The 22,727-nt window shown below is 39.7% G+C and overlaps 1 protein-coding gene across 1 annotated transcript in view; it reads right to left on the bottom strand.

Annotated features, from left to right (window-relative positions):
- Positions 1-22,727, bottom strand: part of MAOA (monoamine oxidase A) — a 75,841-nt gene that overhangs the window by 40,012 nt on the left and 13,102 nt on the right. The window contains exons 2-3 of the mRNA XM_079909892.1: positions 17,471-17,565; positions 7,658-7,795 (exon numbers count right to left, since the gene is read on the bottom strand). Of these exons, the coding sequence (XP_079766018.1) occupies positions 7,658-7,795; positions 17,471-17,565 (233 nt within the window). The remainder of the gene's footprint in view (positions 1-7,657; positions 7,796-17,470; positions 17,566-22,727) is intronic.

The raw sequence follows: 22,727 nt of genomic DNA, 5'->3' as shown, positions 1-22,727 counted from the left end.
GGAAACTAGGACACTGGGTACTTTGGCAAACACACAAAATTAAATCTCAGCCTGAGGTTCACTGTGTATCGTTTGAGTCTGACAAATTACATGAGAGCTATGGGAATGAAAGCAAATGGACTAATAGTTCGGTAATTATTTTCTTTGTGTGAAAAACCTGATATGAGTAAAGTCTTTTAAATGAAAAGGACCCAGTTCAGCAGCTTTTGGGATCAAAGTGTTGATTACATTTAACTATAATTAACACTCAAATTTTCTGTGATTCCACCTAGAATTTTCTTCTTCTAGTTGCACTAAACCCAAGCACAAGGCAAAAAAAAAAAAAAATGAAGTGCTATGAAAACAATACTGCGCTGTTCAGATATAAAGTATCAACATTATTTCCATTATTTGTCTCTCTTCAGTTCCAAGTTCTGTGTCTGCTAAGGTTAATTATCAACTAGGCTTTCACATCTGTCTGTCGTCTGTCTGTCTGTCTCTGTCTCTTTCTCACTCACTTCTGTAGGACCTTGAACCAAATACTTGCATTCTTACAACTTTCTCCTATCTCTAAAGTAAGAATAACTGTCCCTAAAACTCTGAGATCCACTAGGTTTTCAAAAGGTATTCGTTCATTGAATTTGACACAAGTGAAAAAGCTTGGAGTCCACACCTGAGACAGAAGGCTATATAGTAGCATCGATCTTGTGAAGTGGCAGGACAGGGCAATGACAGGAAAGACTTTCTGGCAGGGTCAGTGGGACAAGACAACTTCCCTTCTTCAGGAGGCCCAGAATGGACAAGATATGGGATTTGAAACTGAGTAGGACCCTGTGGGGGTCCTCCCTGTAACAAATCCTTTCCATGGCCCCATTTCTACTTCGTAGGAAATAGGCTTCATTCAGCCTCCTAGACCTTCCCTAAGTTCCAAAGGGCAGATTCAAAGAGTTGCTAATGAGGGGAGGAAGGGGGATGCAGAAACAAAGGAGGAGCAGTCAAGAAACAATAGTGCATACTGAGCCTGCGCTCTAGAGCCCAAGAGCCACAACTACTGAGCCTGTGTGCCACAACTACTGAAGCCTGTGCACCTAGAGCCCATGCTCTGCAACAAGAGAAGCCACCACAATGAGAAGACTGCACACCACAACGAAGAGTAGCCCCCGCATGCTGCAACTAGAGAAAGCCCACATGCAGCAACAAAGACCCAGCACAGCCAAAAATAAAATAAATGAATAAATAAATTATATATATGTTAAAAAAAAGAAACAATAGTGCAGCGATGAAAGCAGGGTCCTGGTTCCTGCTCAAGGAATATACACAACAATATCTTTGAGTGCTTCTGCAGGAACTAAGGTCCCCACCCAGGTGGAGGATGGTAACTTCAGGCTGAGCACAGAGATTCCTGGAGCACCGCCCTGTTACCTCACCACCCACCAATCAGCAGAAAGTCACACACCCTGCAGCCCTCACTCTAAATTTTGCCTATAAAAGCTTCTATCCGAAAACCACTGGGGAGTTCAGGATTTTTGAGAATGAGCCACCATTCTCCTTCTTTGGCCCTGCCATCAATCTTTCTCTGCCCCAAACTCCGACGTTTCAGTTTGTTTGGCCTCACTGTGCATTGGGCCCTGGAACTTGCGTTTGGTAACAGATTCATAGGGCATTAGGGGTTTTTTTAAGGTTTCAACTATTAGAAGGCTACTCTGCAAAAGTTTATGATTAAGGCTTTTGGTTGGGGTATTTGGGTGTGTGCTCTGAGGTGGGAATAGGGGATACAGAGGGAGGAAGTAGAAAGCAAGGATGGGGGAGCCTGGGGGCGATATGAACCTCAAACTGGCAACTACATTCTAATCTGAAAGGTCAGAACCTCTAGGAGTTGCGTAATCACAGAGACTAGAGCAGTTTCTCTTGAGGAAGCTGCTTTTATGTTTCATTCTATTCACAGGGTTGTTTTTGCCATTAACCAAAATGCCAGGGCCCCACTTGAGGAGGTGATCGAAAAGTTCCACAGCCTCAGTGAGAGAAATGCTTTGTGTCTGACCTAATCCCCTTTCTATGCTGCCAGTGAAGGCCACTCCAAGGCAGGAGGGTGACTTTAGACTAGTCCTCAATGAATGGCTAGAAAATGCCTTCTGTAGTGAATTACTTCCTATTAAAAATGAATGAAAGGAAGATGAAAAGCATTCTGTGGATGGTAGCACAACAATATGAATGTACTTAATGTCGCTGAATTGTCCACTAAGTATGGTTAAGATGGTAACTTTTATGTCTATTTTATCACAATTTAAAAAAAAATAAATGAAAGGGGAAAATTGAATCATTAACCTGACTTTGCTATATAGTGGGCTGTCACTTCAACTGAGTAGAAACTTCATTCTCTAGAAACTAAATCTGAGATTTACTCCTGAAAGTTTAGAGGAAAAAGAAAGGAGCCTTTGAGAGAAAATGGCTAATGCCGACCTAGCTTTCTAAACAGTACAAGGCTTTAAGAGTAATTTCTGTCATTAAGCTTTCCTATGATCCACAGGAAGTAAATGAAGTCTTTTAAAAATGGAGAGAAAAAAAGAATGGAAGTTACTAGCAACTGTTTTTTACAAGCTATGTCTATATATCTTTATACTGAATACTTGATAGATTAGAGTGAAAATATATAAACATTTTGAGTCTCTCTGCTTTTAAAATCCTACGTATAATTATAGTTTAGAGAAAAAAAATCCCTTTTGTATTACTTCATTTCTATGATCAACAAAGAATTTTTTATCATGAACACAGGCCCATTACCACTTGGCTGTCCTTACCTAATTGTCTTTCTTCATCTTCTACTCTGACTTATACAAATTACTTTAAATCCTCTTTTTTTCTTTTTTAAACCAGGCAGAGTATAATGGCATAAAGTAAAATACTCTTATCTAGATCATACTTTGATTATTAAGTTTACATAAGTCACTTATGAAAAAGAATATACAGCCAACAATTCCAAGCCATGCCCCAGACCTCTAGCCTTAGTATTTAAACACAATAATAGAATCCGTCTTCTTCAGCCTGCTGAGCCTAACTGGGCTGGCCTCAGGGTTTCTCAGGAGTCAAGCGCTCACTGAAGGCCAGAGGGGGACCAGATCTATGGCTCAGGATACGAGAGAAGAGGCCACACTGGTGAACAGTACCACGTATGACTCCTAGGCACACCCACTCCCCTCCAACCGCTGGAGTCCACAGGAGCCCTTACAGCTAAAGTAGCATCTTAGGACTCCAAAGCCTGTTGGGGTAAGGTGATTTTTGTCATATCTTGGAGCAGTTTATTAAAGGGGTTCACAAGTCAACTCTGCTCACAGAATAAGGAACGATGTGATATAACTCACAGAAACTGGGCTCAAGAGATGGAAAGCCTCACTTTGGCTCCTAATCTCTCTGAGCCTCAGTTTTCTCATTTGTAAGATGGGAGAAATAATGCTTATTACCTCAAAGGATCATTGGGAAGCTCAAATGTAACACAGGTATAGGCACATTACAGATGGAAGGCAACACCAATGCACAAAGCCAGGAGGGATGGATCTAGGTGATTAAAAGAAAGACACGAGGGCTTCCCTGGTGGCGCAGTGGTTGAGAGTCCACCTGCTTGATGCAGGGGACACGGGTTCGTGCCCCGGTCCGGGAAGATCCCACATGCCGCGGAGCGGCTGGGCCCGTGAGCCATGGCCGCTGAGCCTGCGCATCCGGAGCCTGTGCTCCGCAACCGGAGAGGCCACAACAGTGAGAGGCCCGCGTACCGCAAAAAAAAAAAAAAAAAAGACACGACAATCAACATCCCTACAAGAGCCTAACACCTTTGGCTTCTTGAGTTTCCTACTGAGAGGGGTTGAAAGTGAAAGTATAATTTTCTTTGACAAAAGAAAAGAGTTCTATGAGTTGGTATGGAAAGGTGTTAAAAGCAGCTTAAAAATATATCGTCCCGAATCCAAAGGAAACACCCTATTAGAAGCAAGAGGTCAAAGACGCAGTTATATCTGGAAGCATTAAGACAAACTGATAAAAAGTACATCCTCTGCTTTCAATACAGCCTACTGGCTAAAACAAAGTTCACCTCTTAGCAACAACAAAAAAAATTACTTAGTATTCCAGAACACGCACGTTCTGAAAAGCCTGTGATTTCAGTCGTTGGCATAGAAACATGGAGTAAATGGCTGTGGGAAGAACAGAACGAATACTCGGAAAAATTGCTTGCTGAGCTGTTACTATCAGGAAAGCCTATGTTGTTTTAAATAAATCTTTATCACACCATTCTCTAAAAACAAATGTGTGGTCTATATTTATAGTCTTGATTTTTATTTAGAGAGGATGTGAAAAGCAGGGAGAAAGTGAGAATGCATGAAAATGTCAATGTCTCCTTTAAAGTAGTTCCTGCAAAATGCCTTGCTCCATCTCTGGCAGTGTTCTCCCTCTTGACACCCTACCTGCATTATTATGATCTGGAGGAACCCATGGAAAGAAAGAAAAAAAAGAGGAATCAAGTATTTCTTTCTTCTTCTCCAAGACCTGGCACTGCTAAACTTAAGTCTCCACAACTCAATGAAACTAACTCATAAAACGATCGTAATGATGGTGCATCTTCTTTACTAATGCAAGTAATCAATCAATCGATGCAAGAGGCATTCAAGTCCACCTGCTTCCTTTTTTTTTTTTCTGGTAATTATTATACCTGCTTCCTTTACACCTTCCAAAAGAAAAGAATCCATAGAGAACACTTTAAACATATCTAGCTGACACCACTTCAAAGCCACCTTTTAGGTTAAAGACATGATTAATTTATATTAACTTCACAAATCAGATGTAGTCTCCGAAATAAAGCCATATTGAATTCACAACATTCATAAAACCTGCTCCCTGTAGGAACCAGTCAAGAACCCTATTACATGAGAATCAGGATCTACTAAACCAGAATTAGAATAGAGATTCTATTCACAAGATCCATGAAGGATAAAGGCAGAAATGTTAGCGAATATTATTTATTTACTGATCTCCTCCCTTGAGATGGCAAGCTCCATGTGAGCAGAAACTTGGATCATGTATCCACCACTGTATTTCCAGCCTACAACAATATCTGGTACAGAGTTGATGGTCCAGTAACGACTTACTGAAACAGTGAATGAATTTAGCACAACCATATGAACCTTCTAAGAATGAAGCAGATAGACTTAGTCTCTGGGGGAAGGGACAGGTTGGAAAACACCACCTAACATCGGTCCCCAGTGCTTCTGAGGCTCAGGCTTGGAACGTCACATAGTCATGTCAAAACTTGCACTGTAAACACGATCTAGCAAAGGTCAAGAATAGTTCTCTGGTGAACACTAAAAATCATCCTAGAGTAGGTTGAAACTGGATGCACTACAGCCTGCTGACAGAAGAAACAATGGAAGCATTCTTTAAGGCTGCACATCAGGAAAATTTAAGACCTGAAGCAATCTGGATCATAAAGAATATGGCTTGGTTTAACTAGACAGTGGCAATCTTCCAGTGATTCACCCACTTCATTTCAGTGTTATTTACAGAAAAGAATACACTGTATTAGATTACAGAAGCTGGGGTTGTCACGAGAGCTGATGCAGAAAGTGTCACAAAAACAATTTGCACTATTAACCCAATCCACTATCATGCCAGGGGGAAAATGCCTTTTCTTCCCTAGAAGCGAACAGAACAGTGAGAGTTGAGATATTCTTAAGTAAGTGGAATTATTTTTTGCTATATAGTTTATCATCAGTCTTACCTGGAATAGTTAGATGAATATCTTTCTGCTTTTTCCCTAATCTGGCCTCCTCACTTTCTAGTTTCCTGGTCATTATAAAAACATCCACTACCCTGAGTATTTCTCATTGCAGAAATGATATGATTTATTAGAAACACTAAAAGAAAGGCACTTATTCAGATAAAATAAATTAATCTCTAACTGATGCACTAGTTTTTTACCTTAACTTTGCTGTCTACCTTGGGTGAAAATATGTGTTCCTTGGCAGGGTAAAGTATGTGAGAGGACGGTTTAATGGTAAGTATTTATTTATTTGCTGCACTGCGCGGCTTGCGGGATCTTACTTCTGCAACCAGGGATCAAACCTGGGCCACGGCAGTGAAACCACCAAGTCCTAACCACTGGACCGCCAGGGAATTCCCTAAAAGTATTTCTATTCTTCATCTTTTTATTAGATGAGATTGTCTTAAATGAAAAGAACAGTGTTTAGCATCTTAAATATGTGCTTATTTGTAAGTAAATCCTAAAATTCATGAAGAGCGTATGCTCAGGGGGTAGGCAGACCATTACTAGTTTTATACCTTTGTTCAAGTCACTTTACCTCACTGAACCTCAGTTTTCTCCTCTGTAAAGTAGAGCATAAGTTTGCTCAGATTCCAGGATAATCATCAGACTCATATGCTTCCCAGTTGGACTAGACAGTGAATTTATATGACTGTTTAATTAGCAGTTGAGTGCAAAGGATTTGGTTTCTCTCCCTACATTAAATATGATAATACAGGTAAAAGTGCTCCATAAAGGTTAGTTGCTATTACTCTTACCTTCGTTATCACTTACTAGTCTGGGTAAACAACATGCCGTGCAGAGATGACAAAGTGGGGAAGCAAAGGAGTTTTTCCTTTTTGATCATGGCCTGTTGAAGCCAGCATTCATAAACACTTTGTATAATTCTTTTGTAGTTTCTTCTTTTCTCCCTTGACCTCTGAACCTAGTTTTTCTAAAGGCTACTGGTTTGTTTTTTCATGTGTCTCACTGCCAGACTTTCCCAAGCATCCCAAACCAACCCAGATCAGCTATCAGAGTTTCCCAAGATTCCTGATCTCCCTGATTGCACATCGGTGTGCATATACTTCAAGTATCTTTCACTCCCTGCTCTGAAAGGCCCTGAAGATGCCAGACCCACATGATCGCTGCGGTGGAGTGGAGGCTTAAATGTGTCTGTTGAGAAGTGATGCGGTTACTGGTGTGGGAATCCTGGCATTAGAATGAGTAAATAAGCCCTGTCCTGATGACTCTAGTTCCAGGAAATGGGCTACAATGTCAGATCGGAAACTTGATTTCTCAAGGCACATTTCCAGACTCCAGCTGCTCCATGTTTGGCTTCAGTAAGAAAGAATAACATGGGCAACAGCTGCTGTTTCTTGAGTGGATATCAGCACTTAGAGTTTAAACAATCTCTTGTTTAAACAGTAGGAAACTGCATAACTGAGCTAGACTTCCCAAGAGTCATGGCTAGGTGCAGAGAAAATGATCAAAGTGTGCAAAGAAATGTCAGGTAAGGATGAGGATGAATGACCCATTCAAAGTCTTAGGTGCCTCAGGGGCTGCCTGGGCTCTGTGTGTGTGTGTGTGTGTGTGTGTGGTCTATTTCTGGTGTCTCCCCCACCTCCAGAGGGAGGGGAAGGAAGGAGTGTAGCCTTCAAGGGCCACAGTGGGTGAGGTGGAGGAGAACCAAGCTGAAGCATGACCACTTGCAGTGATTCCAGGAGTCCGCAGGGATTTTTTAAAAAGAAGAAGAAAAGAAAGGCAGAGTACTACTTCAAAGCTGAGAACCCACTTTTATGATTACTTTGAGAAAAAACAACTAAAAGCAAAACCAAATGCTTTCCCAAATAAAATGCTCCCCTATTGGTCAGTTGAGTAAAACATCAGGCTTACCTTGACATATTGAACAAGACGCTCATTTACGTTCACTTTGTAAGTTTCTAAACCCAGTTCCTTAGATAACCGTAAGATCCTGTTCTGGGTTGGTCCCACATAAGCCCCGCCAACGTCTACGTAATCAACATGTTGGTTCTGTAGAAACAGAAAAAGTGTCCAGAAGACTTCAGTTAGAACTCTAAAACAGATGTTTCTATGCCTTATAAAAAATAACCCTGTTTATTTTTTACAATTTAAATGTGCCTTACATCTCTCTTATAAAGTGCCACTGAAAATAGCAAATCTTTCTACTCTACTCCAACCCTATAGTACAATCATCATTAAGCAATCCCATTTGTTGAGTTATTGGTGAGGCTGATTCAGCAATAACACGCATAAACAATAAAGAACACTGTAGTACGCCCTGCCGATCTAGATCCTTTTCAAAGCATTTAGCTTTATTTTCTATGCTTTTCTTTGGGGTTGTTGCTGGAGGGGTCACCCAGAGTTTTATTAGACCTAATTCTCTGATTTCCAGCAGATGAAATCTTCAATCAGCCCACACTGGTGGGCTCCTGATTCTATTTTAAAACACTTGCAGGGAAGAATGCATCATAGGAAAAGAGTACCAAAAGGTATGAAAAGATTCATACACCTGAAAAATATTTTATAAATATGCAAACCTTCCTCCATAAACCAAAATTTACTTTCCTCTTCTTAAGTGCACTTTTCCATTTTCCCCAGCTTTTTTAGTAACACATTTCCCCATGGTTTAATCAATAAATTGTAAAAAAATTAATAAATAAAATAAAATTGTGCATTGGTGAGTAATAATTCCTCCATGTGTTTGTAATAACTTCTTATGGGTCTGTTTCTATTTTGTTGTTTATACCAGTTCTAATTCGCGTTGCCGTTTCTCCTTGTTTGCCTGATTATTTTTTATTGTGTCCCACTGACTGAATTTGAGAAAATATAGAAATTATCTGAATCCTGGGAGGATTATATCTTTCTCAGAGAGGATTTATGTCTGCTTCTGCCCAGCATCTGGGGACACTAACAATACTAGATAACTTTATTGCATTTTGTGTGCCTGAGACAATTTGAAGGCAGGTTGAAATGCAACGTGGCCTAGTCCTTTTGCTGTTCACCCTTAGTGCTAGGACGCAGTCCAACCCAAAGCACAAGGAGTTTACCAACACATCCCTCCATATACACATACTTTGGTGGGCTCTGGACTTGACCTTCAGTTGCCCTAGCTTTGTAAGACTTTTGAAAAGTACTTCTCAGTCTCTCACTTGCTTCTTCAGTGGTCAGCAAACTCTCACCTCTCCACCCCCAGGGGAAAAAGCAAGTCAATGTTTTCTGGACGTTGGTCTAGTGATTCTTCACTATCTTGTTAGCTCTCTGATGCTTTGAAGGTGTGTGTGTGTGTGTGTGTGTGTGTGTGTGTGTGTGTACACAGTGCAATTTGTCTAGTCTCCTTATATGTAGTGGAAGGGTTGGGATAATTTACCTAATCTGTTATTTCCAGAAAATCGATTGTCTAGAATTATGCAACCTTGCCTTCCTGGGGTAATATAACCTGATATTATCTTTCCATTGCAAGATATGCTTTGCTAACATTTTGTTTCGAATTTTTATATCTGTGTTTATAAGTGAGACTGAGATTGCCCCATGATTCTCCTTTCTTCTCCAGCCCTTGTCTGTTTTCTTGTATTACAGTACTGTTAATCTCATGAGTTAGAAATCATACTTCCTTCTATTCTCTAGAAGGCGTTCGTATATAAATAGAATAATCTCTTCTTTGAACATTAGGTAGAACACACCTGTAGAGCTATCTAGGCTTAGTGTTTTCATTGTGGGAAAAATTTAAATTACAGGTTCAATTTATTTTGTGGTTAAAGCACTACTCACGTTTTCTATTTCTTAAATTTCTTTCTATTCTTAAATTATATTTTCTCATCATATATACCTTTCATATGTTTCAAAACTATTGCTTTAAAGTTCATGACCTCTTCTTTTCATTTATTTATTGTTTATTGTATCAGTAGTTATATCTTCATTTTCATCCCTTTTATTGTTTAGAGATGTCTCTTTTTCCTTTTCCTTGAAAAATCTTATCAGACACTTGTCTAGTTTTAATAGGACTCTTCAAAGAATCAACCTTTGTTTCATTGATCATCTTTATTGAGTATTTTCTATACCATTGATTTATGCTCTTTTTTCCTCTTTTTTGGATTTTTTATACTCTTAATTTTCTAATTCCTTGCATGCTTAGCTTATTCATATTGAGCCTTTTGTTCTTTTCTAATACAAAAATTTAGGCTATAAATCTTCCTCTAATATGGTTTTAGCTACATCCACAACTTTATTTTAGTATTTCCATTATTGTGCAGTTTTAAGTATTTTCAAATTTCCATTACAATTTCTGTCTAGATCCATGTTTCTAAAAGTTTTGTCATGTTTTAATTTCTACAACTGGAATTTTTTTAGTTATCTTTCTGTCATAACTGCATTGTGGTCAAAGAATATGGATTATATGATATCAATCCTTGAGGCTTACTTTATGACCTAGCACATGGTTGATTTTCAAAGATTTTCCATTTCTGCATGAAAAGAACATAGTCTTCTGTTAAGTAATATGCATGTTTTATACATGTCCATTAGAAAAAGATTAATTGTGCTCAGCCTTTGTTTGCTTCATTTATTATTGACTTAGAAAAGTATGTTAAAAATCCCCTACACTATTGGGCATTTATCTTTGATTCCTGTCAATTTTTGCTTTATATTTTGAGGCTACATTATTCAGTATATACAAGTTTAGAATTGTTTGGTCTTCTGGGTCTTTTATCACTATGTATTGAAACTTAATTCAATGAAACATTTTTTTTGTTTAAACCTTATTTTGTCTGATATTAATATAGGTAAAATAGCTTAGATTAGTATTTGTATACTATCTCTTTTTCTATCCTTCGGTTAGAGTTTTCTTTATTCTGACATTTCCCCCCTTTTAACTGAGAAGTTTAGCCCATTTATATTATTATTTCTTTTAAAATGTCTTAACTTTACTTATTTTATTATGGCTTTCCATTTGTCCCACTTTAACAGTTTTATGCCTGATTTCTTCTTTTGGATTAAGGGTTTTCTTCCTTTTGTTTTAAGTTTGTCTTCTACTTGTTTGGAAGTTATACTGTCAGGCCTATCTTTTTTCTAGCTATATTAACATGCATACTTAATATATTCTAAAGTTTATCAATATATTATCTTTCTATTGAAAAATACAAAACCTTCATGCATCAACTGTGATCAACCTTCTTCTAATCTGTAAACCATAAAAGTACCTTACTTCAGGTTTATTTGTCTCCCAACAAATTTGACGTTATTTTGTTTTATTCTGTTGATGTTGCTGAATTTTATTTAAATATTTACCAGTATCTTTGCTCATTGTCTCCTCTTAAATTTCACACCTTTAATTTGTTATCATTTTCCTTCTTCTTAAAACACAGCCTTTATAATTTCCTCTAATCTGGGTCCTAAACTCTCTATTTTTGTCAGTCTGATAAAAAGATAGTTCTAGCAAGTAACAAATTCTGGTTATTTTCTCTTTCACTCTCAGAACAGTGAAGATATTGTTTATCTTCTGGCATCTATTTTTGCTGTTGATGGGTCACTCAACAGCAATCAATAAGTCTAATTATTGATTTTTTTCAGAGTATGCGTAATTTGTCTTTCTCTTTTTTTAAAAAAATTACTTTTAGACTTAAAGGAATTTTTTTAAGATCTCTTTTCTTTGGTATACTGCAGCTTCTGTGTGCGGGTGAGAATTTCTTTTCCTTTTTCATGCTGTGGACTTGTTAGGTTTCCTGGTATCTTCCAACAATGCTGGAAAATCCTCAGCCATTGTTTTTTCATACCATCATAACACTATCTTTCATGTCTTAGTTGCTCCTGCCCTTGCCCCACATAACGTATTTTCCAATCTTTATCTCTGAACTGCATTATAGATAATTCCTTCTGATCTAGTTCACTCATTCACTTCAGCTATGTCTAATACACTGTTTAATCTGTCCCTGAGTTTTTTCATTTTAATCAGTACATTTTCATTTCTAGAAACTATTTTTAAACTACTTGATCTTTTTTTTAAGTTTCTTTTCCCTGCTGCTAATTTTAAGCACGTCTTTTCTTTAAAACATGCTACAGTAATTTTTTATTCTGTGTATACTTCAACTATTGCAAAATCTTTCTGGATCATTTTTTCTATTTATTCTCCTTTAGTGCCTTGTTTCCTTGTATGCTGTCACTTTTGACTACGAGTTGCTGATTTTCCTTAGAACTTTTTCTGTGTAAGTTATTTGAGGCCTGGGTGGAAATGATTTAAGTCTATTTCTGCCAGCCACCTTGGCACTTTAAATATTCTGTCCAAGGTTTTTCACACCATATAGGTAGTGTAAATTTAGATTGAAGCCATGGATGAAGGCAAGCTTTATTTTCCTCCCTTTTAGAAGGGCAAGGTTTATTTCTCTTTCACTTTCATGTACAGAGTATAGCACAGGGGATTCCAATTTGGAGTGTTTCCTATTAAATTCCCAGGTTCTGGATTTTATTTCCTGTTCCCTGCATGCCATACAGCCATCACAGTGGAATTGCAGAGTCTTCAGGGTTCAGCAGACATTCAAGGTGAAAGTCAAATTTTGAGCTCATTTAATCCCTAGGCTTCATGTTTTTACTTTGCTTTGGGGATTCATTAGTTCATTCAACAACTATATCTTGAGTGCCTACAAGGTGCCAGGTACTGTTCAAGAAACTTCTGTTACATCAGTGAACAAAATAAAAATCCCTGCTCTCAAGGGGCTTTCGTTTAGTAGGAAGAGACAGAAAATGAACCACAAACATAATAAATAAGTATCTTAGAAGTTGATAACAACAGTGAAAAAGAAAAAAAAACAACTAGAGAAGGACAGGGCAGATTGAAACTGCAGAGGAGAGAAGGAAAGATTTCAGCTTCAAATACAAGGGACATGTAGGCCTCTGAGAAAAGGTGATATTCGCGTAAAAGACTTGAAGGAGGTGTGGGAGTTATCCATGTGCATATTTGGGACAAGAGCGTTTCTGGCAGAAGAAAGAGCCACTGCAAAGATTCTAAGGGAGAAATCTGCCTGGTGTGTTCAAAGAACACAGGCCAATGTGTCTGGAACAGAGTGAGCAGGGAAAAGAGAACTGGAGATGAGAGTAGAGAAGTTGCAGGGCGGGGGTGGGGGGGAAGGGGGAAGATCATGGTACGTGTCACAAGACATTGAAAGGACACTGGCTTTTACTCTGAGTGAGAAGGGCAGCCTTTGAAAGGTTTTGAGCACAGAAGTGCCAAGATCTGACTTAAGTTTGAAAGGCTCATTCTGGCTGTCGCACTAAGGCTAGATTATAAGGGACAAGGGTAAAAAGCAGGGAAATTATTTAAGAGGTTGTTGCAATAATCTGCCCTAGAGATCATGGTGGCTCCCACAGCTGGGTGCCACGGAAGTGGAGGGAAGGGTTGAATTCTGGGTATATTTTGAAGGCAGAGCCAAAAGAATTTCCTGACAGAATGAATGTGGGGTCTCACAGTGTTGAACATGACTCCGAGTTTTTTTGGGAGTTGCCATCCTCCTTTACCGGGAAGGCTGCTGGAATAGTGTTCTTTTTTTTTTTTAATCAGTTTATTGGATTTGTTTGTTTCTTTTTTTAAATATAAATTTATTTGTTTATTTTTGGCTGTGTTGGGTCTTCTTTGCTGCACACGGGCTTTCTCTAGTTGCGGTGGGAGGGGGCTACTCTTCGTTGTGGTGCATGGGCTTCTCACTGTGGTGGCTTCTCTTGTTGCAGAACACAGGCTCTAGGCACGCAGGCTCAGTAGTTGTGGCTCGTGGGCTCTAGAGCGCAGGCTCAGTAGTTGTGGCACACAGGCATAGTTGCTCTGCACGGCATGTGGGATCTTCCTGGGCCAGGGCTCGAACCCATGTTCCCTGCATTGGCAGGCAGATTCTTAACCACTGCGCCACCAGGGAAGCCCGTTTCTTTTGTTTTATTTTGCTATTGAGTTGTATGAGTTCCTTATAATTTGTTATTAACCCCTTATCAGATAGATGGTTTCCAAATATTATCTACCATACTGGTTGGCTGCCTTTCATTTTGTTCATGGTTTCTTGTGTGGGGGATAAGCTTTTAATTTTAATTTAATTTAATTTATTTATTTAGGCCATGCCACACGGCATGTGGGATCTTAGTTCCCCTACCAGGGATCAAACCCGTGCCCCCTGCAGTGGAAGTGCAGAGTCTTAACCACGGGACCACCAGGGAAGTCCCTAGAATAGTGTTCTTGATGAAGAAGAAAAGAAATTCAGTTTGGATGTGTGAAGTTTGAGATGTCTGTTCAACATCCAGGAGATCTGCAAACTTCTAACTTCAGGGCAGCACAGTATATTTTATTCAGCATTTTATTTTAAGAGGGAGAGTCAATCAGGCTTCCACTCTGCCATAATACCAGAAGTGACCTGTTCCTTTGACTTCTTTCATCTGTCCCTCATATAATCCTAACTTTCCCTTTTACTAACTATTGGTGATGTGCTCTAAACCTTCTCTAGTCTCCAACATCCTTTTTAAGACAGGAAGCGCAAAACTGAAGTCAGTATTCCAATAAAATTTAACAAAGACAGTAACCGAATTCTTGGGAGTTTCCAAAAAAGATGTCTTTAGAACACAGACACTATTTAAAGTAAATAATCCTAAGTGAAGTAGTAAAAAGCATGAGGCGTTTTACAGAATGCTTCTTTACAAAGTCGAAACATTTGAAAGGAGGTGCCCCAGATTCAGGATGAAGATACTGGAACTGTAATACCATATTCTGCTATGTTGCCCCTCAGTCTTTAGGATCTTGCATTTGATCTCATTATTCAGCCTTTGAAGAGGCCACAAACACGCAACTATATTAGGAAACAAATACACCAACCCTGTGGTAGCCTTGCAGGCATTTCAACTTAATTAATTTGGTCCTGAAAAATTATGGGGGAATCACACTAGGAAAAACTGGGAAGTTCTGAACAAATAGAAGATCTATCTGAACAGTTGCCAGGTGACAATATCAAATTTAGCATTTCGATACTTAAAGATCCAGAGTAATTTTTATGGCATCTCCTCCCTAAATCCTAATTGATTGTGCTAGTAGAAGCAACTGTAAGAATATTAAATTCAGTTTCTGATTAAATACCATTTCTGTCCCTGCTTTGTAAAGCCCCCCCTTTTTCCCTTCTATTTATTTGAAATCTTATAGATGTCAAGTCCTACCTTCTAAGCATTTCAGAGTTCCTCTCTCACATACCTAAAGGGAATTTTAATATGATGCCTAATACGCAATAGTTCCTGTATGGTGCTGACATATATAAATGATGTAGCATGAAAAAGTAGCCTGGGACAATAACATAGATGGGGATAAGCATGTTGGAATTCTCATTTCCCTTGTACAAAGAAACTTGTTCTTAACTGAAAAATCCGTAACACGACAGATGCTCCTATTTAATAACCAAAAGGTTTTAGAGATAAGAAAAGTAGGGCAAAGGGACAACTTAATACCTATCTCCAAAATAAAGGAATGTTTTTCAGAAAATGACAGGAGAATCATATGTAACAAGCTGGTACAGGCAGAATATGCAATCTTTCTTTTGCACTACAACACATTGCCTTCAATTAGAACTTGAAGTTGGAGGGAGCTTCAGGTACATTTAGATTATATCTCACTGCCCAGATGAGAAAAGTGACATGTAAAGTGCTAATAGTACTTACCCAAGGTATGACAGTGTGTCGGGCCAGTACAGGGGCCAGAATCCCAGTCTCCTCACTCCCAGACCAATAACCTCTCAGAGGACTACATCTGAGGAGGTACTCAAATTCTCCAAATGCAATTAATCTGGATTCACATTAATTTAAAGCAAGCGAGCATACACCAAAGAGCAGCACTTCTGTAGCAACCCCTACGGATCTTATCAAAATGCAGAGTCAGATTCAGCAGGTCTGGGACAGGACCTGAGATTCTGCATTTCTATCAAGTTCCAGGGTGATTCCGAGGCTGCTGGCCCACAGGTTACTTTGAGTAGCAAGGCTGTAGGGTACTCTTAGAGCTGAGCAAGGTAAAAATAGGCTTATGATACATCCCTGTACATCTAAAAAGGCAGAAAGTGAATGACAGAAGGGGAGCTTGGCTTGGTGTGACTGAAACGGCTGGTACAATATCCTAGTTCAGATGTTGGTTGGCTATTTCATATCCATTTATATTCCCCCTTTCCCATGCCTGCTTCTATTATGCAGCCTGGAAATGTTAAAGACTTGCTTTCCCAGGCTCCCTAGCAGCTCAGGGTAGCTGTGTGCCCCGAACCTAGCCAATGAGACTATAAAGCAAATGTCTGCTGGGGTCTTCTGGTAAAGGAAAGGCTTTGTTGCAGATAAGACTGGGGCCGCCTCTTCACGCTCTTTCCTGCCTTGAATGAGAACTTGATACTGACAGATGCTGCAGCCATCTGGTTACCATTAGGCAATAAGCCAACAGGAAAAGAATGGCTGAGCAGAAAGACAGAAAGAGCCTAAAGATTCGATGACAAAGCTGAACCCCGGCCCCAGGCTGGACTACCTACCACCAGACTTCTTCTTATGTAAAATAACTGAATGTTTGTATTGCTTAACCCATTGTTATTATCACTGCATAAGCCATTCTGTTATAAATCTGACACATCTCCTAATTAGATAGAGGCTTCCTCTCCTTCCAGTCACTTCAACAGTCTGGTTTTGTCCTTACTGCCAATCTCCAGCCTTTAGCGCTCTGTTTCTGTGCTCTAGCAAGGGGGCTCATTAGTGACCTTCTAAATGCCAAACACAAGGGCCCCTACTCAGCCTTCATCCTGTGTCAAATGCGCCTGGCATCTGATTCGATGTATCACCCCTTCTCTTTCCTCTGCTGATTTTCATGGCACTGCCCTAATCTGGTCTTCCTCCCCAGCCTCCACTGCTTCTCTCTGGCTCCTCTGCCTCTGCACCCCCTTTAAATCTGCATGTTTCCAAAACTTCCATCTTTGTCCGTACTTCCTTTCTACCTTACCTCCTTCCCTGTGTACTTTCATCAGTTCCAGATTTCAACATCCTGCAACCATTTCTTCAAATAGTAGTAAACACCAGTTAGCATGCATTTTTCCAAAACGGTGATGTAAGCCCAAGTATAAAAAGGCAGTGATGTAGCAAGAACTGGGCTTCCTTATGTCTAGCTGACCCCACCGGAGCAGCACACCTCTTAGGGAACAAGGACTAAGGAAAAAGCAACACAGAAATATGCTACATTTGCCTCTGCTTACTGTGGTCACACTTCTTTTAAGTTGTGTATTCTTGGATAAATAAATAAGGAACCTATACTGTGTGTGTATGTCTGTGTGTGTGTGTGTGTGTGTGTGTGTGTGTGTGTGTGTGTGTGTGTATGGTGAACGTACAGTCACTTCAAGTCCAGCCCAACCGTAACCTCACCTGAGACGCTATATACTCTAGGTCTCTAGTATGCAAATGATGACGCTGTATTGAAGTTATTTGTTCACGTTTGTTTTCTTCACTAGAATGTAAGCTACTGAAGGTCAGAAGCTGTCACTCTTTGGTGGGTGCTTGTTGAAAAGAACAGATACTTATTTAATGCAGTAGTTTAGGGTTATGGAGGACCAACGGCTTAACTGCATAAACTCTTGAGATTTCCTCCAGCTCTGTGACTTCCAGTGACCCCCATCTCTAGTTTGTGTGAGATTTTATACGTTAAGTATTAAAATCATTTACCCTCACTGTGTATGTTCTTCCTCCAACTCTGTCCCGGGCTTCTAAAACCAAAACATTAACTTCATGTTCTGCTAAGAGTTTGGCGGCAGATAATCCTAAAAGGAAAAAAAAGGAAAACAAAGTCGACGAACATATTAACACCTACACGTGAAACATTCAACATTTAAACAGGTCTACATATAATATAAATGCAGGTATCAGACACAATTCATTGACTGTGCTATCTAATAAATTCTGAGCACACTGTGATGAACTGAGCCACCGATTTTATAATCTAGCATATATTACATTATCTATCATAAGCTAATTTTATTATCTATCATAAGGTTGGTTGAAAAAATGTAATAATTTAAAATATATATTTTGGGGGTTTTGGTGATAATCATATGTAAGGGAATTTGTTGAACCCCTAAATCAACCCTTATCACGCCACTCTTCTAGAAATCCTGATTGTATAAACAGAAGTATGTTTTCCTGGAAATTCCCCCTGGCTTACACCAGTCCCCAGTATCTCTGTGCTTTTCTCAATTTAAACCCCCCCTATAATGACCTCCTATCATTTATACCTGGGTTACATGCTTGCTGTATCATGTTTTCCCCGCTAGATTAAAAGTTACCAAAGGCAGGAACCATGTTTCATACTTTATTTATTGGCTCAAAGCTGAGTACAGGCTTTCACTCATAAACAAAAACCTTCATAAAAGATAGATTTTTAAACCCAGTATAGTAAGGGAATCCCCTGGCAGTCCAGTGGTTAGGACTTGGTTCTTTCACTGCCGTGGCCCTGGTTCAATCCCTGGTCAGGGAACTAAGATCCCGCAAGCCACACAGTACAGCCCAAAAAAGGCAAAACACAAGCAAACAAAAGTATAGTAATACCAGAAAAGTAGAGGAAAGTGTTGTGGATTAACATTATATCAAGGGTGCATGCTATCAACATGACTTATCACTGATGTTAATCTTGTTCGCCTGGCTAAGGTAATGTTTGCCAGGTTTCTCCACTGTAAAGTTATTCTTTTTTTCCCCTTCCATGCTATACTCTTTGGAAGGAAGTCTATGTACAGCCTGCGCTTAAGAAGTAGGGAGGTATGTCCTACTTCCTTGAGGGTAGAGTATTGACATAAATGATTTGAAATTCATCTGCACAGGAGATTTGCCTCTTCTCTCCCATTTATTTATTTACTTAACCACTGACATATTCTTATGGAGCCATACATAGTTGTTTTATACTTTGGGTTATAGTCCAATACTATGTTATTTATTTTGTTGCTCAAATTGTTTCGGCTTTGGTCACTGGGAAGCTCTTGTGTCCCTCGGATGTACTTGCATCATTATGTGTGTATGCGTGTGTTTGAGCACTTCCTTACTTTCTGGCATTAAGAGATGTTCCAGGCTCATCTTGTCTTTCTCTGCCCAGCCCTACAATCAGCTATTTCTTCAGTGAGCCTTGGTTCCTTTTATTGGAGAACAGTATTAGAAATCAAGATCTGGGCTCTAGGTGTGCCCATCACTACTGGGCTATCATTGCTTCTGGGACTTCTCAGCTCACAGAGTAAGGAAATAAATGTCTGTATACACATTTTTAAATCTATCAATACATTTTTGCACTTCAAATGCTATCTTATACCTAGTTATCTTTATCCTCCTATTACAAAAAATACGAAGCAGACTACACAGATAAACATACTTCAAGGAGAAAAAAAAAGTTAGAATATTAGGGTGAAAGAGAAATAAGAATGACACCAGGGATAAGTTTAGTAAAATGATACAAATGATACCTAAATATGTATACCAGTGGTTGAGGAGAGGAACTATTCTTAGTGATTTTAAAACTCAGTAACTTGACAGCTCTAATGGTATATATCCTAAAGACAAAAAAGAGCTGCAAACATTTTGTTCAGTAATCATTTTGTGGGTGCTAGGATTAGAACTATTATTTTGAGGCCATTATGTATGTAATGTAGAATAAAGCAAATGAGTAATCAGGCTGCTGTCACTGAGATCCAGGGTTTTGGGCCAGGAGATCAGGAAATTTAGATGAAAGAACAATGAAATTAAGTGCAAATTCAGGGCAGGAAATGTACAAGATGGGTCTGGAACCTCAAGTCACCAGAAAGCAAGGAGGCTAACAGAGACCACGAGGAGTGTGACAAAAAGGCTCAGAAACCTACCTAGGTGAACTCCCACTGGCTAGAGATGGAACAATTTGAGTATCAAGTAAAAGTAACAGGGACTTCCCTGGTGGCACAGTGGTTAAGAATCCACCTACCAATGCAGGGGACTCAGGTTTGAGCCCTGGTCGGGGAAGATCCCACATGTCGCGGAGCAACTAAGCCTGTGTGCCACAACTACTGAGCCTGCACTCTAGAGCCCGTGAGCCACAACTACAGAGCCCGCATGCCACAGCTACTGAAGCCCGTGTGCCTAGAGTCCGTGCTCCGCAACAAGAGAAGCCACCGCAATGAGAATCCCACGCACCGCAACAAAGAGTAGCCCCCACTGGCTGCAACTAGAGAAAGCCCACGTGCAGCAAGGAAGAGCAAACACATAAAAATAAATAATAACAAAGGCAATGGCTTAAATCCACTCATAATAATACTAAACAAACAAAACCTCTCATTGGTCACCTTTGGAGAATGCTAAGGAACAAACTTATCATTTAAAAAAACAAAAAAGGGTTTTCCCTGGTGGCGCAGTGGTTGAGAGTCCACCTGCCATGCAGGGGACGCGGGTTCGTGCCCCGGGCCGGAAGGATCCCACATGCCGCGGAGCGGCTGGGCCCGTGAGCCATGGCCGCTGAGCCTGCGCGTCCAGAGCCTCTGCTCCGCAACGGGAGAGGCCACAACAGTGAGAGGCCCGCGTACTGCAAAAGAACAAAAAAACCCCCAAAAACAAAAAAGAATTTGGCATTCATTCTACCCTCCTTATTTGCACCAAACCTCAAGGCAACCAAATAGCTAACAAAGGGAGGTTTCGCTGTATAAAAGCATGCTAGCTAATAAGTGAAGACAGGAATAATTAGAACATCAGCATTTTGCAACCCCTAATGAATTAATAGATCTGGTGCAATGATTGTCAACAGCTGCTAACATGACAAAAAAAAAGAGATAACCAGATGTTACTTGCCTCTTAATGGAAGCACATACCACCATGTATGAAGTAGTTAGAAAGAAGGAAGGAAGGAAGGAAGGGAGGGAGGGTGGGGAGAAAGGGAAGGAGCAAACAATCTAAATTCTAATGTGATCCAGCCTCTAGATCTGATACTTAGGGGCCAGAAAAACATGTTAAATAATACCACTGGGATGCAATCAACAAAATCTAGATTATAGGATTTATACAGGAGTACCCTGGGTTTTTCTGTTTATTTGTTTTTTAAAACAACTCGCCCCCTCCTGCTCTCTTTCTCCTTTCTTCACCAGTTTTTCCTACAATAAACCTCTTACATGGCTAGTTATGTCTTGATGTCTGCTCTCAGAGAAGCCAGACTGACAACAGTAGTTTGTTCATACACAGAATGGTATGAAATATACATAGCCAGAGTCAAGGATGAGTTTGGGTCTGTAAGATCTAAAATGCAGGGAGGCTAAACCGTAATATCCAGCACTGCTGTCTGCTAATGTTTGTATGTATTTTTGACTCCTTCAAGTACAGTGTACCCTTACACTGCTGACATCCACCCAAGATTTAGGTGTGCAACGAATATTTGGAATCTGCTCACAAAGAAAGGCACCCCGTGACAGTTTAAATAAATGCAAACTAATGTCCCCAAGCCTTGGTGCAGTGTGCTTTCTGGGACACTGCCAAAGGCTTCTTCTGCTGACCATCATAAAAAAAAGGATGAAGGTGTAATGAAAAACATGTTTATGCATAAATCTTTGTTGTTATATCTGACTATTTCTGTAGGATTAAGTCTTAGAACAGAGATTACTAGGTCAAAAGATTTTAATAATTTTTAGGCTCAAAGCACCACTCTGTATTTAAAAGCAGAGAAACTCAAGATGCAAAAAGTTGAATTTCTTCCCAGTTCCCCTTAGTCAATCTAATCATAAACCAATTAGATAGATAAAAACACCCTTGGGTTTGCTAGAATTACTCGAGTAGCTCCTCTTCTAAAGAGAAGCAGAGGTGGCTCTGAATTCCAGCAGCAGTGGGACCTGCAGCTGTCCAGCCCCCAGAGGCAGCCTGGCAGTTGGTTTAGCACTTTACATCCTACAGATCAATTTCAGGTGCCTTTCCTGTTGCCTCTCACAACCATTCTTCAGAATAGATTTCATTACCCCATATTCCAGATAAGGATACCAAGTGCTTGATATGCCCACAACAAAGTCTCCTGAAAAGTGAAAATTTTTACTTCTTACACCCTCACTTATAAGGCTGAAGCCTTAATAAAATTGAATCTAGTGTGTAATTCTCAACAAGTTTGGTGAGTGGGGTTCAGTGCCAATAGTAAATAAACACTACTCCAGAGGCTAAAGGAGGGGAGGGAAGCAGGGCTAGCTGAGCCAGGACAAATGAGCACACCAGTGACAAAGGTCGTTTCGCACTTTGGCATTTAAGGATATAAACAAAATTAAAAAGGTGGATGGACCTAGAGTCTGTCATACAGAGTGAAGTAAGTCAGAAAGAGAAAAACAAATACTGTATGCTAACATATATATATGGATTCTAAAAAAAAAAATGGTTCTGAAGAACCTAGGGGCAGGACAGGAGTAAAAACGCAGACGTTTTAGAGAATGGACTTGAGGACATGGGGAGGGGGAAGGGTAAGCTGGGATGAAGTGAGAGAGTGGCATGGACATATATACACTACCAAATGTAAAATAGCTAGCTAGTGGGAATCAGCCACATAGCACAGGGAGATCAGCTTGGTGCTTTGTGACCACCTCGAGGGGTGGGATAGGGAGGGTGGGAGGGAGGAAGACGCAAGAGGGAAGAGATATGGGGACATATGTATATGTATAACTGATTCACTTTGTTATACAGCAGAAACTAACACACCATGTAAAGCGATTATACTCCAATAAAGATGTTTTAAAAAATTCCCAAAATAACAAACAAACAAACAAAAAGCTGAAAAAAAAATGGTTGCTCTGCATTACAGGAAAATGATTGGCCCTATCCTGGCAAGGAAAGTTTAAGCTCTTAGTTTGAGAAATAAGGAACATGTTTAAAACATTTAAAAGGGATTCCAGAAAAATGGTTTCCAAAAGGTCTTGGAATGTGAAGGGGGAAGATTTAAGTCATTTAGAAAAATATT

This window comes from Stenella coeruleoalba, assembly GCF_951394435.1.
Source record: "Stenella coeruleoalba genome assembly, chromosome: X".
NCBI classification, from domain to species: Eukaryota; Metazoa; Chordata; class Mammalia; order Artiodactyla; family Delphinidae; genus Stenella; species Stenella coeruleoalba.
Note: the sequence above shows the minus strand (reverse complement) of the source record. Positions and strands in the feature narration are given on the sequence as shown.